Source organism: Pituophis catenifer, unplaced genomic scaffold (genome assembly GCF_029215685.1).
Source record: "Pituophis catenifer annectens isolate HBS135680 unplaced genomic scaffold, rPitCat1.0.hap2 SCAF_3, whole genome shotgun sequence".
Lineage (NCBI taxonomy): Eukaryota > Metazoa > Chordata > Lepidosauria > Squamata > Colubridae > Pituophis > Pituophis catenifer.
Window position 1 is genome coordinate 52867382 of NW_027256883.1, and position 12981 is coordinate 52880362.

Consider the following 12981-nt stretch of genomic DNA (forward strand, 5'->3'; position numbering starts at 1 on the left):
AGAAGAATAAAACTAATCTTTCAATCTAAAACTAATAAATGTATAAGAAAACAGGAGATGAAATATAGATTTCCAGAGTCATAATTGCAAGATAATTTGTTGTTGTTGTTGTTAGTTGTGAAGTCATGACCAACCCATCACGACCCCATGGACAACGTTCCTCCAGGCCTTCCTGTCCTCTACCATCCTCTGAGTTCATTTAAACTCACGCTGTTCTGTCCCCAATCACACACACACACACCAACAGACGTTCAAGAGTTAAAGACCAAACCAGCCGGCAAAATCCTTTTCCTTATGATAACGGAACTTGGCAACAACCTAGTGGCTGCCTGCCAAGAGTTTATTATTTACAAAGAGGAGAGATAACTTCTCCCCACTTCTGGTACATCAAAAGAAACAGCTCAATAATTACAGAGTCAATCAAGTACAGAGATAATCCAGCCAAGTCTATAGCAAAAGTCCGGCAATGCAGAATGGCATGGAAGCTTTCAGCTTTGTTCGTCACAAGGTTTGACTGGCCACCACGCTCCCTTTTATATCCTGTGGGGTGTGGTCCAGTGACTCAGCCTAATCTCGGGCACGCCTTTTCTTCTGTTGCGCGTGCTTATCTCTGCGACGCTGGCGTGGATCCAGCCAAGACTCATTACCTTCATCACTGTCCATCTGCAGCTGCATGGACGTGCTTGGCCCCGGCCTTATCTCTTGCCCTTCGGCGGACACCGAAGGCATTGCCAGTGAGGGGAGTCCTGGAGAGGGAGGCCTTGCCAACTCCTCTCCTTCACTCTCAAAGTCCTCTCCTGCCGATGACACAGGCTCAGGTAACGGAGCCACAACACACACCTAGTGTTTCAGTGACTCCATCCAGCACCTCATTCTCTGTCGTCCCCTTCTTCTTTTGCCCTCAATCTTTCCCAGCATGAGCACTTCTCCAGTGAGTCCTTCCTTCTCATTAGGTGGCCAAAGTATTTGAGTTTCATCTTCAGGATCTGGCCTTCTAAAGAGCAGTCAGGGTTGATCTCCTCTAGGACTGATCGGTTTGATCACCTTGCAGTCCAAGGGACTCGCAGGAGTCTTCTCCAGCACCATACTTCAAAGGCCTCAATTCTTTGACATTCAGCCTTCCTTATGGTCCAACATTCACAGTCATACATTGCAACTGGGAAAACCATAGCCTTGATAATAATATAGCAAGATAATATAGGCATTTAAATAAAATCAAAAACAAAATTATCATAACCTAAAAAAAAACTGGATGAAAATCAATATCTTAGATTTCTGAAAAACATACAGGTAGCAGAGAAGCAACTGTAGAAAGATTAGAGATAAATATTTTGACCAGAAATCTTAGAAAAATCTTTTTTCTCTGATATACTTCCTAACTTCATTTGGCAGAACCACCCAAAGGAGGCCCATGATTGATGACCAAAGTCCCTGAAAGGAAGTCATCCTTAAGAGCAGGAATAGAAATACTGCATCTAAGCCCCAGAATTCTGCAAAGTTAAAGATCTCCAGGGCCTGGAAGGGAGATGAAAATTATACCATGAAGAATAAATGCATCCTCTCTCATACAGAGAGAGTATCCATTCCCATATTGGTTGTGGGTAGCTTAGGACATACAATTAAACCACGTACAAAAATAATATTAATAACAGTAGGCTTAGCTTTTATAATTCTATTTATCTCAAAGGCACCAGATTGAGGATGCTTATTTTACAAGCTGTAATATAATTGTTCTCACTCACTCCATCTCTTTTGTTCATGAAGATTTTGTAAATATTCAACATTCCTAAACCAATCAATGTGCCTTTGCTTCTGCTGCCTCTATTTGAAGGTTTATGAAGATTGTATTTGTCAAGGAGAGAGATTTAACATATTAGGGCCATGCACACCTAAAAAGTCATTCAAGTATTTTTGTGTCTCTGCAAACACAGCACCTCTCAATTGTTTATGAAAGCAGCTGCTCTTGTTCTTAGGTTTCTGTGTGAGCTCTCTTAAGAGCCCTATTAACTTGAATGAACTGACTGCTTTTATCAGGCTCATACAGAAAAATGAAAAGAAAAGGACTGTTTTAATAAATTGGAGAGAGTTGCTGTCTTTTGGCTTATTGGAAGCACTTCTTCCAAATCATTTTTATAGGAGCATATCTATAATTAATATTTTATGTTATGATAGTTTCTAAATTCTAATGGTCTATCACCTAATAATTTAAATTTTTGTGTGAGTTTCTCTATAATATTTCTGTTGCTGCACATTCTTTCCCTTAATGTGTCATTCCTTCCCCTGCCTTTTTTTTTAAACAGAGTTTCTTTGAAGGACAGTCTGCACCATGGGACTCAGCTAAAAAAGATGAGAACCGCATGAAGAATAGATATGGGAATATCATTGCATGTAAGTGTTGACAGTATAATTGTACTACAGTACAAACTCCTTTTAGTAACTGACAGCACTGCCCATTGATATGTAGCACTATGTATATGGAGTAAAAATGGAGCTCTACTTATTATAATTAATGAATGAATGCTTAAGAATTCAAAAAACAGCAAAATAAAGGAATTAACAAATCTTTGTGGCTAGAATACTGATATCAACTGTGGCACTCAGTGAGTAGCATTGTCTCTCTATCCTGCCTCTGAAAGGATGTGTGGATAAAATAGGAAGATAAAACAACATTTTCTATATGAAGTATATGATGGCTACTTCTGTTGCATCATATAATATCTTTATATTTGTACAGATATTGTGGGTTATCTGCCAATAACATGGAAATGATCTGTTTACTGTAGTACACATAGAAACATGCCCCTCACCAATATACTGTAGGCATGTTATTGTAGGCATCCCTTATCCCTTTTTTCCATAAATACACTAAACAACTAAGGGAACTTCTTGTCTAAGTCCCTGAATAGTCTGAACATTTTTCTAAATCAGCACAATAATGCTTCTTTCATTCAGCATTTTTTACTCTAGTGAGGAAATAAAATTGGTCTGCACAACTTCCAGTTGAACTGCACTTCCTAAATTTTGCTCGTTGTCATAGCCTGTATTCCAGCGGTCCCCAACCTTTCCAGCTTGGCGGCCTGGGGGGGGGCATGTGAGTGGCAGGTGCACATGCATGCACACAGCTCCATTTGGAACACAAGTGTAGAGTGTTTGCACTCGCACATAAAGCTTCACTTGTGCAAGTGGCAGGCACTTGTTCTCTCATGCGAAGCTCCACTCGTGTGAGCGGAGGGTGCTTGAGCTGGATCTTTGAGCGTGAGCACAGGAGCCCTTCGCTCGCGCAAGTGAAGCTTCCAATAATCCAGACCTGTAAATACTCTCTCCAGCATTCTTTCACTTCAGTTTCATCTCAGATCATTTCATTATTTTTATTTCTAATTCCATTCACTATGCTTGAGAATCCATCAACATTGTTATGCATTTTCTCCGCCTCTTATAACCATTTCTTGGCTTCTTTGGACTCCTTTTATAGAACCACAATATCTGTTTTCTCTACACCCATTGTACAGTATCTTTCTCTCTTCATTTCTTGCAACAACCATTCTCTTATACTTTCAGTCTCTTTCAATTTGTCCACAAAACAAAATATATCATACTTCACATTAATGTAACTCACATACTTCTGTGAGTTTGTAACATAACTTTTCATTGTATTTCAAGCTGCTTCCATATTTCCTTATAACTACTATCTGTTCACTCTGTTGGGAAGCTAATATCTCTTCTAATACTTTTTAAAATTGGATTCATGCTTTTTCTTCTTGCAGTCATTCCACTTTTGGTGCTTGTTTGTTTGGGGTTTTTTTTCAACTTCTTTTCTTTTTTCCCAAGGTCTTTGGTAATACCAAAAATGGTTTATCCCACATTCAGAACCTGTCATCCCTTTTATATCCTTCACTAACTCACCAACACATTTTCATCTAAACAATCAAAAACTGCTTTTAGATTTATGTTCACTCCCATACCATGTGTAAAATACAACTGAAAGGGAATTTGATATGAGTTGATAGAATTATGAATTATATGTACAGGTTTAGTAAACAAAAATGAAATGTCATAATATTAAATCAATGAACTAACAGGAAATAAGCATGTTTTTCTTTGGCAATATATCATTAATTATGCTGCAGGATTGTAAGATTGCTTAATCAAATAAAAATCAAATAAAATCACTATATTAATATACTTTAAATTAATTACATAAATCAAGGACTTTTTATTTCTTATAAATTGAAGAAACTAACAGTTTGTAATTAGTAGGGTGACTATTTAAAGAAAACGTTGTATCAATTTTAATATTACAATTACATTGATTTTTTTTAAAATTCTAATTTTGTAGTCATCTTGACTGATTAGAAAGATAGGATATAAATCAAATAAAACATTCAAATAATGTTGTCTGGTTTTAGAAAGATTTCTTAAGGATCACTTAGAACTTTCAACCATATCTAGATATTAAAATGAAATGAATACTTGTCCTGATATTTGTTGGCAAATATCAGTTACAGTGTGGCTTCTCAAATATTTAAAATTCATATTTTACCATATTAATTGATCTAAGTATATTCAGACTCAACTGATAAACTGTTGAAAATAAAAATTTGAAGATACAAAGAAGTGTAATTATCAGAATATTAATCTCAAATGTTCATAGGGAAGCAGTACTTGATAAATTTTAATGCTTTTTGTAACAGGACTTTCTTTTCATATTAAGTTATCACCCGATCTCATCTCTAGCCAGTCTATGTATGTGTGTGTATGTATGTATTTCTGTATATCAGGGAACTAGTATGTACATTATATATACATTTAGACACAAAGACAATATGAGATCGCAAATAAATTTAATCAGGTGTTATTAATTCCTGGGCTTGCCTTTTTTGGAATGTGAATATTTAGTCTGTCTGTCAATCTATCTATTTATCATCTATCTAACTAACTAACTAACTAACTATGAAGCAACACACAAATGTTACAAAATGGAAGTTGGAAAGCATACTTTGAAAGATAGAACAACTGGCAATTGCCTGAATTTTTGTCTATATTTGTCATTCATTTCTATATACATTACAATTTAGGTCTATCTTTTTCAATGCAATTTTTCCTTTTAAAAATTTCCAAAGAAAAGAAGATTTAAAGAATGAAAAAATAGGATACTGTCTGCATCTTTTATACTTTACATGAAGAGCATGACTAACACATCATTTCAGGAACACAACAGCCATGTCCCTAGCAATATCATTTATTATTCTCTGCTTCCTATTTTGTTACACATCCCATCTTTTTTTCTAATAAAATATTTGTGTGGTACGTACAAGTAGAGTAATAATTCAAGAAACTCTCAAAACATCTTGGCGATGAAAGAAATGCTGTGATCCACAAAGATGGGGAAATAAAAAATAGTAAGAATTAGGAAATGATGAGCTTTTAACATTCTCTGAAGGACAGGTCAACCTAAAATTACAATTAATTTAGCAGTTCAATCTAAGATCTGTTATAAAGTAATATTTTAGTATGTCCATATATAAGGTTGGATACTTTTTTCTCTTTGCATATTCTGCATTTGATGGAAATATCAACTCAAAAAGAAAGGGAAATATAGCTTAATTTGTGTTCATATAAAAGCAAAACCAGCCTTTTGAAACTAATGATAGTATTAGGGATCAAAATATATCTTTACAAGTAAGTTGGTATTCCTTCCAATACAAATATAACTAATCAGTGTTACTTTATGACTACTGAGCAGAATACAAATTATTTAATTTATTTTTGTGGGTTTTTCAGATGATCATTCTCGAGTGAGACTGCAGCCTGTTGAAGGGGAATTAAACTCAGACTATATCAATGGAAATTATATTGATGTAAGTATAATATTATAACAAACATAACAGTTTGTTCAAATATTGTTTGTTTAATGCCTTTTTAAAACTAGATAAAACATATAGAGCTACCAAAGATTTGCTTATATGAAAATTAAATAGTTCATTTCCTAAAACTGTTGCATTATGGAATAAAAAATTCCCAGTAATTATATCTGGCTATTTTTTCTCCTAAGTTTTATATGTCCCTGCCTCCACTCAAAACATTAATTATAGTTTTTCATCAAAGCTTGTAATATAGTAATTCCCATTTTAAATAGAAGCTGTTTGCAAGATTAACGTGATCAAACTCCATAATTTTTAATGCAGTGGCTTGCAATCTTTCTTCATCTACTTTTAAGCAACCTTCAGAATGGGATCTGCATCTGTTAACTAGAACTTCTGATGCAAGCAAGACATCTCATTAAATATGTATATTGATTAATTATTTAAGATTGCTTCTTTGTTCATCCTGCATCATGTTAACTTAATGTTTTACATTAGAATAAATTCTTCAAGAGACAGTAGGTGGAGGACTCAATGAATCAAAAGTAGGAGTAAATATTAAGAAACAATGCCATTTTAAGTCTCAGCCTACAAAGTGATTCAAATATTTTTTTGCATATAACGTATTTTTCAAAAATGTAATAATCTGAATTTATATTTTACCTTGACTTTTTATACCTTAGAGACTCCTTGTTACCATTTTTCTAAAATTGACACTTTCATGCTACCTTAACATATGCACGAGTATAATATATACAGGGTGTACCACAATCGCACCACAAAGACCTATGAACTTTAAGCATTAAGTACAGTAAGATTTTATCTGAAAAAATTAATTAATAAAACATTGTGAATGGCCTATGGGGCTTGATTTTTGGTACATTCTATATATTTCTGAATATTGATGTTTATACTAGAAGGGCTCATTTCACTTTTAATTAAACAGTCTCAGCATTATCATTTATGTTGAATACATACTTTAAGAAATTGCTACAACTTCACTCATAGAAGATTAATTCATCAGTTGGCACCATTGCTTATCATTCACCATTGCATTTGTACCTGAGTATTGTTACCCATCTGCAAGACTTTTGAAAACAAGATTTCCCTTTTCAAGAAACCTTATAGAAATATCAGCTGTCCATAGTATTGTGGTTAAGTGGCAAAGAGACTTGGTTGCTTCCTAGTGATTGAGCAGAAATTGGCTGAGACACCTCTGTTTGGTTATTGGTCATGAAGTACCTGCTGTACATTGATTGACTGTGCAAGCACTACAGGCTCACAGAAAAGGGTTATGGTTAGCTATGATAGTCAACAAACTCCATTTGATTTCAAGTGGGAAATTAGACAAGTCAGGTAATGGAAAAACTGGACATCTGGAAGTATCCTAATCATACTTAGAAGATATCCGCTGAAATCATGACTAATTAAAGTCCATTTATTTAAATGTCTATATTCTCAAATGTAATTGAGCCTGGATCCAGTTTTGAACTCATTTGTTTGAAACTAAATTGTAATTCAATTATTAATTCAATAGTTTATTTACCAAGATAAGATGTAGTGCTTCAGCTAAATCATAATACATTGCTTAATGTTTCTTAACTGTTTTCTTCTTGCTGTATAACACTAAAGCTAATAATAAGACAATTAATACAGTTTGGAGTCTCTCTAGTAAATTATTAATGGTAAGCCACTTTAAATCTTTGTATAAATATTTCTACATTTCTTCTGTTTGTCATAGGAATAAAAATCCCATAATTTGCTTAGCAAAATAATTAAAGGAACATTTAAAAAGTTTTTCAGATGCAATTGTATGTATCTTTTGTCATTTCTCTCATGTTACATTATGAATACTATCATTAAATCCTTGCTGATTTGGTTGGATCCATACATATTATATTTCATTATTGTTATTATTATATTTCATTATTATTATTATTATTATTATTATTATTATCATCATCATCATCATCATCATCATCATGTTATTATTATCTTTTATTCATTAAAAATGAAACTCAAGTCAACTGGACATTTAAAAATGTGTTACAAATACCATTGACTGGTGCTAATAGTTGATACAGGTTGCTGCCAGCATCCTGGGTATCAATCAAGTATTATTATTATTATTATTATTATTATTATTATTATTATTATTATTATTGTATTCTGTATTTGTCATTTATATTTTAAAGCAGTTTTAAAACTAATGTGGATGTTATGATTACGTGGATGTATGTTCAAAGTTTGGGAAAGCTACAGTAGTAAAATAATAATTTTTAAAATACAAAATACAATGTCTTCTAGACTCAAATAAATGTCAATTATTTGGTGTTATCAAAAATATAAATTATTAAAATTGTCTGCTCAGACAACATATATTAATAATATCTATGACTTTTAGGAAAAAATATAAATTGTTTTATCTTTTTTCCCAACTTGATTTGAACAATCAATCCAAGTGCATGCATTCAGTAAAATGATTTTTCCACTTGTGAATTATGACAATTTGAAAACATTTCATAAGGATTGAATTGCAAAAGATTGTGAACATCCAGTATTAACTTTAGTCATATAATTAGTAGGATACTGCTGTGAATAACATTTCAGTCAGTAATTCTAATTTACAGATTCATTGTGTGCAATGAAATAAAGGCAATAAAAATGACCTTTAGGTAGACCAGATTTTTAATGATATATTTATTTGCATATATATGCATTTATAATTATTTAAATACATAAATTATAAAACTATATGTAGATATATCTGAAGCATATCTTTTGTGCTTCAAAAACATTTAATGTATTCAAAAAATGGAATGCAAAGGGGAGTTTATATTTAGTGATGCAACAATTAATTGTCTTGTTAGTACAGTGCATATAGACAATTTATATTGTGATTGTGAAGTTTGTACCAATACGATAGATCATTATATCATTTACATGTTTCTAAACTGCAATGGTAGCTGCTAAAATATTACTTTTCACAGTTCCACTGACAACTATTAATTTCAATATTATTTTTCACATTGAGGTCATATTTCATTTATTTACTATTTCAGTTATTTATTTACTACTAAATTTAAAATAGTGCTTACTACTAAGATCTCTAGAGGTTTATAGTAAAATAATTTCTATATGATAATGTTTACATTTCTCATCTTGTACATGTGATAAAGCTAGTCACAAAATATTTGAAATATTTCAGGGCTATCATCGACCAAATCACTATATTGCTACTCAAGGTAAGTTAACCATATATTTATGATTTATTTGATCAAGTTTGTTTTTCTTTTAAAATAATTAACATCCCTGTAAATATTTTACATTCATTTAAATTATAGTAAATCATAATATTTTAAACTTACAGTTCATCAAATGTCCTAATTTTTAAATATTAGTCCCCCATCTGAAAATGTTTTATTTAAAAAAATACAATGGTGGGGTTTAGGCAAACTAATATTACAGTTGATATTTTGAAGTAGAGTCTTTGGTGCTCTCTGAGCTTGGTTGTTTCTCTTGCATATGTTTCATTACCCAACTAGGTTACATCATCAGTGCTAAAAGGGAGTGGTGTTTGCAGTGTTAAACCCCATTCCCTTTTAGCACTGATGAAGTTTTCTAATTGGATAATGAAATGATTGAAAGAAAACAACCAAGCTCAGAGAGCAGCAACAATTCCACAGATCAACCCCATCTGAAGGTACTACATTCCTGGAGAATAAAGAATACAGCATAATAGATAAACTTGCAGGTGAATAGCCAGGAGAGAGAGAGAGATCTTGAATTTAACAGAATAGTCTCTGTTCTTCTATTAAGTAATAAAAAAAGAGATCTAGTTCTTTGTAAAGAGCACATAGCATTATTTCTACTTTCTGTTACACTGTGCTACTCAAAATGATAATCGTGCTTCAGGAATTAGTTGAGATACAGCTGTCTCAGAAGCATTCTGTATTCAAACATACAAACCATGCAATTGATTGATTGATTACCTGATTTCACCATTGTTAAATACAAGTGTTCAGTTTTGTAGCCCATTACATTCCTTAGCATTTTTCTTTTATTTACATGAAGGGTATTTTTAAAGATGACAAAAGTACTTAACAGCAGAATTTCAGGAATTTGCAAAATTAAATATCCACAAGAGGCTTGTTTACATATGTGAAAACACTTTATAAATTCATTTAAATTCAAGTCTTTGTTATTGAAAACAACTGTTAACATCTGTAGAGATTCCTTTATTCCCTTGAAAAGATCTGATTTACAATTTTATTAAATTAATGCTGTCTTATTCTTTAATGTTTATGTACTAAAGACAACTGGTTCCAGAAAAATAGTGTTGCCATCTCCTCCCACAGAAAATGAATAAAAGATGGGTTATTTTTCCAAAACAATTGTATTTTTTTGTAAGCTAGTGTTGCCACTAACAGACAGCTGCATCATTCTGTCTACTAACCATTTATTTCATTTGCAGGTATTAATAGTCAGTTTTATCCCAACTAAAAAGAAAAAAAATCTGTGATTCTTAAACAAAATTGGGACAAGTTTAAACAAAGCTCTTTAGTTTAATACAGATCAATCACCCCACAAAGATAAAGGCTTACAATGAGGACATAAGCATATTTAGTGTTGATCAGTTTAGTAAAACATATGTATTAAAGTTGAGTGGCTTAATTAACCCTCAAAATTTAGTAATAGAGCATGACCTTCAGCCATCTTTTCTCTTACAAGTAAATTCGTATTTAGACATTAGAAAGAGTTGTACATCATTCATAGAGACATTCATGAAACATTAATTTTGCAGAAATGTTAACATCCTTAGATAAAAATCAAAAATTTTTCTAGAAAATTGTGGCCCTCTTGAAATCATACAGTTGAAATTCAATGGAAATGAGGGAAAAAAACTGTCCCTGTGTCTAGTTGTTTTGGCATGCAATGCCCTATAGTAAAATTCTATATTCATATTTCTAAGATTCTAAGAGTCAAAACCAATGCTATTATTTTAATCATTGGGTGACTTCATTTAATTTATGTGATCAACCTAATATGATGCTTAATTTTGTTTTGTTCTATCTGTATATAATCTGGAGGCCTATCTATCGTTTAACAAGGAGTGCATTTTTACTTAGCTAAGGACCTTTACTTGGCCAATACAAAAGTTAAATTTGATTTTGTTTTATTTATATTTGAATTAATTTTATAATTACATGATCACTCGTCAGTCAGGTTTTTAACAATTCTTCATTTGTGTTATGTTAAAATTATATTTTGATCAGACTTTTTTTTTTTTGAGGTCTCTGAAAATAGCATCTCAGATGTTAGGGTGGTAGCACCTCTGGATCATCAGTTTCTGTACCTCTGCCCAAATGTCTTAGATTGCAGATCAGTTACTCAAGTTGTAAAAGAAAGTCATTCTAAATACATGCACTCTCTTTTACTCATTGGATATTTTTTATATAATGAAAAAAAACAGGACTATTATTAATCAACCTCATCATTAAGCATATAATAGCATTATAATTTGACTTCAATAATGACATAAAATAATTAATTTATTTAAACAAAAGTATGATGAAATGTTTATCCATTATGATATAATTTTAACCATGAGATCTGCTAGCCCATACTTTAGCTCTGTTTTTCAACCATGCATTATTTTAATAAGTAATAAGACATAATCATTTTAAGGACTTCTTAAATTATAACCGTTTTTACCTTTGCCCAACTCTTTATTCATCCTCATTAGAAGCTAACCATAAATATCCTAAGGTTGCATTAAGCTATAACTGCATATTTCATACAAATAATGTTCAAGCTTAATGATACTTAATAAACCACAAAAATAAAACAAGCAGTATCTCCTGTAGCAGGAGCATATCTCACTTTTAGCAGCATAATTTCAGTTTTAAATTCTCTTTAGTGTCCTTCATGCTTATTTCTTCCCATTTTAATTAGTGTCTGAATATGCCGTGAAATCATTGTAGGTCTAATCATTTAGGTCATAAGTCCCACCAATCACTTTATCAAAGGCTGGGTGTTGTTTAATAGAAAAAAAACCACTTTTTCTTTTTTTTTTTCTATATAATTTCACTGAAAATTACATTGGACAGATAAAACTAATACAGATTATAATAGTAAAATAATATTTTATAAAAAATTAAAAATTAAAAATATTATGAAGAAAAAAGCAAAAAAGGTAGAGAAAGAAAATAAAGTAACTTCCCCCTTCAACCAAGCAAGTACAGATAGTCCTCGACTTACAAGTTCATTTAGTGACCGTTCAATGTTACAACAGCACTGAAAAAAGTGACTTATGATCATTTTTCACACTTACAATCATTGCAACATACCCCATGGTTACATGATCAAAATTCAGATGCTTAGCAACTGACTCATACTTCTGACAGTTGCAGTGACCTGGATCAAGAGATCACTTTTTGCAACCTCCTGGCAAGCAAAGTCAGTGGGGAAGCCAGATTCACTTGACAACCATGTTAGTAACTTTAACAAGTACAATGATTCACTTAACAATTGTACTGTTCTGCCCCAGCTATGGACCCCAAAGAATGCAGCACACACAAACTCTATACAAAGCTTATTTACTCAAAATAACTTAATCTTTATTATTTCAAAGGCTGTTAATGCATTGTCTTAACAGCCAACCAGAATTCTACGATAAGGTAATCACAGTCTTACTAGAGTTGGCAGGAAGCCCAGACGCAATTTTGCAGACACGAAAGAGAGTGAACGAAAGTTGTTCTCTACAGCTTGTTGCAAGTGGCGTTCTTTCTTAAATAGGCTAAGGGAGTGGCCAATTAGCCCCAAGCCTTACTCTCGAGGAGACCTCCTTCTGAGGAACCACTCCTGCCTTTTGGCAGCTCTGTGTGCCGTGCATTGAGAAGATGCTCCTCCTCTTCATCCTCTTCACTTAAAGGAGCTTCTGGAGGTTCTGAAGGCCCTGGCTGAATCCCTGCCTCTGGCACCACATCTTCTCCAGCCTTCTCACTGTCTGACTCAAGCGCCAGCTGCACAGGCTGCTGGCGCAGCACCACACCAGACTCCTCTTTGTCGGAATCAGCTACAATCCGCGCAGGCCGCTGGCAGGCCACAATATGTGCCA

General features: G+C 32.8%; 1 protein-coding gene across 3 annotated transcripts in view; it reads left to right on the plus strand.

Annotated features, from left to right (window-relative positions):
- The window catches only part of PTPRM (protein tyrosine phosphatase receptor type M), a 480156-nt gene that overhangs the window by 407254 nt on the left and 59921 nt on the right, over positions 1–12981 (plus strand). For all 3 annotated transcript variants that reach the window (XM_070940620.1, XM_070940621.1, XM_070940622.1), the window contains 3 exons: positions 2301–2388; positions 5782–5858; positions 9070–9106. In XM_070940620.1, coding sequence (XP_070796721.1) covers positions 2301–2388; positions 5782–5858; positions 9070–9106 — 202 coding nt within the window. The remainder of the gene's footprint in view (positions 1–2300; positions 2389–5781; positions 5859–9069; positions 9107–12981) is intronic.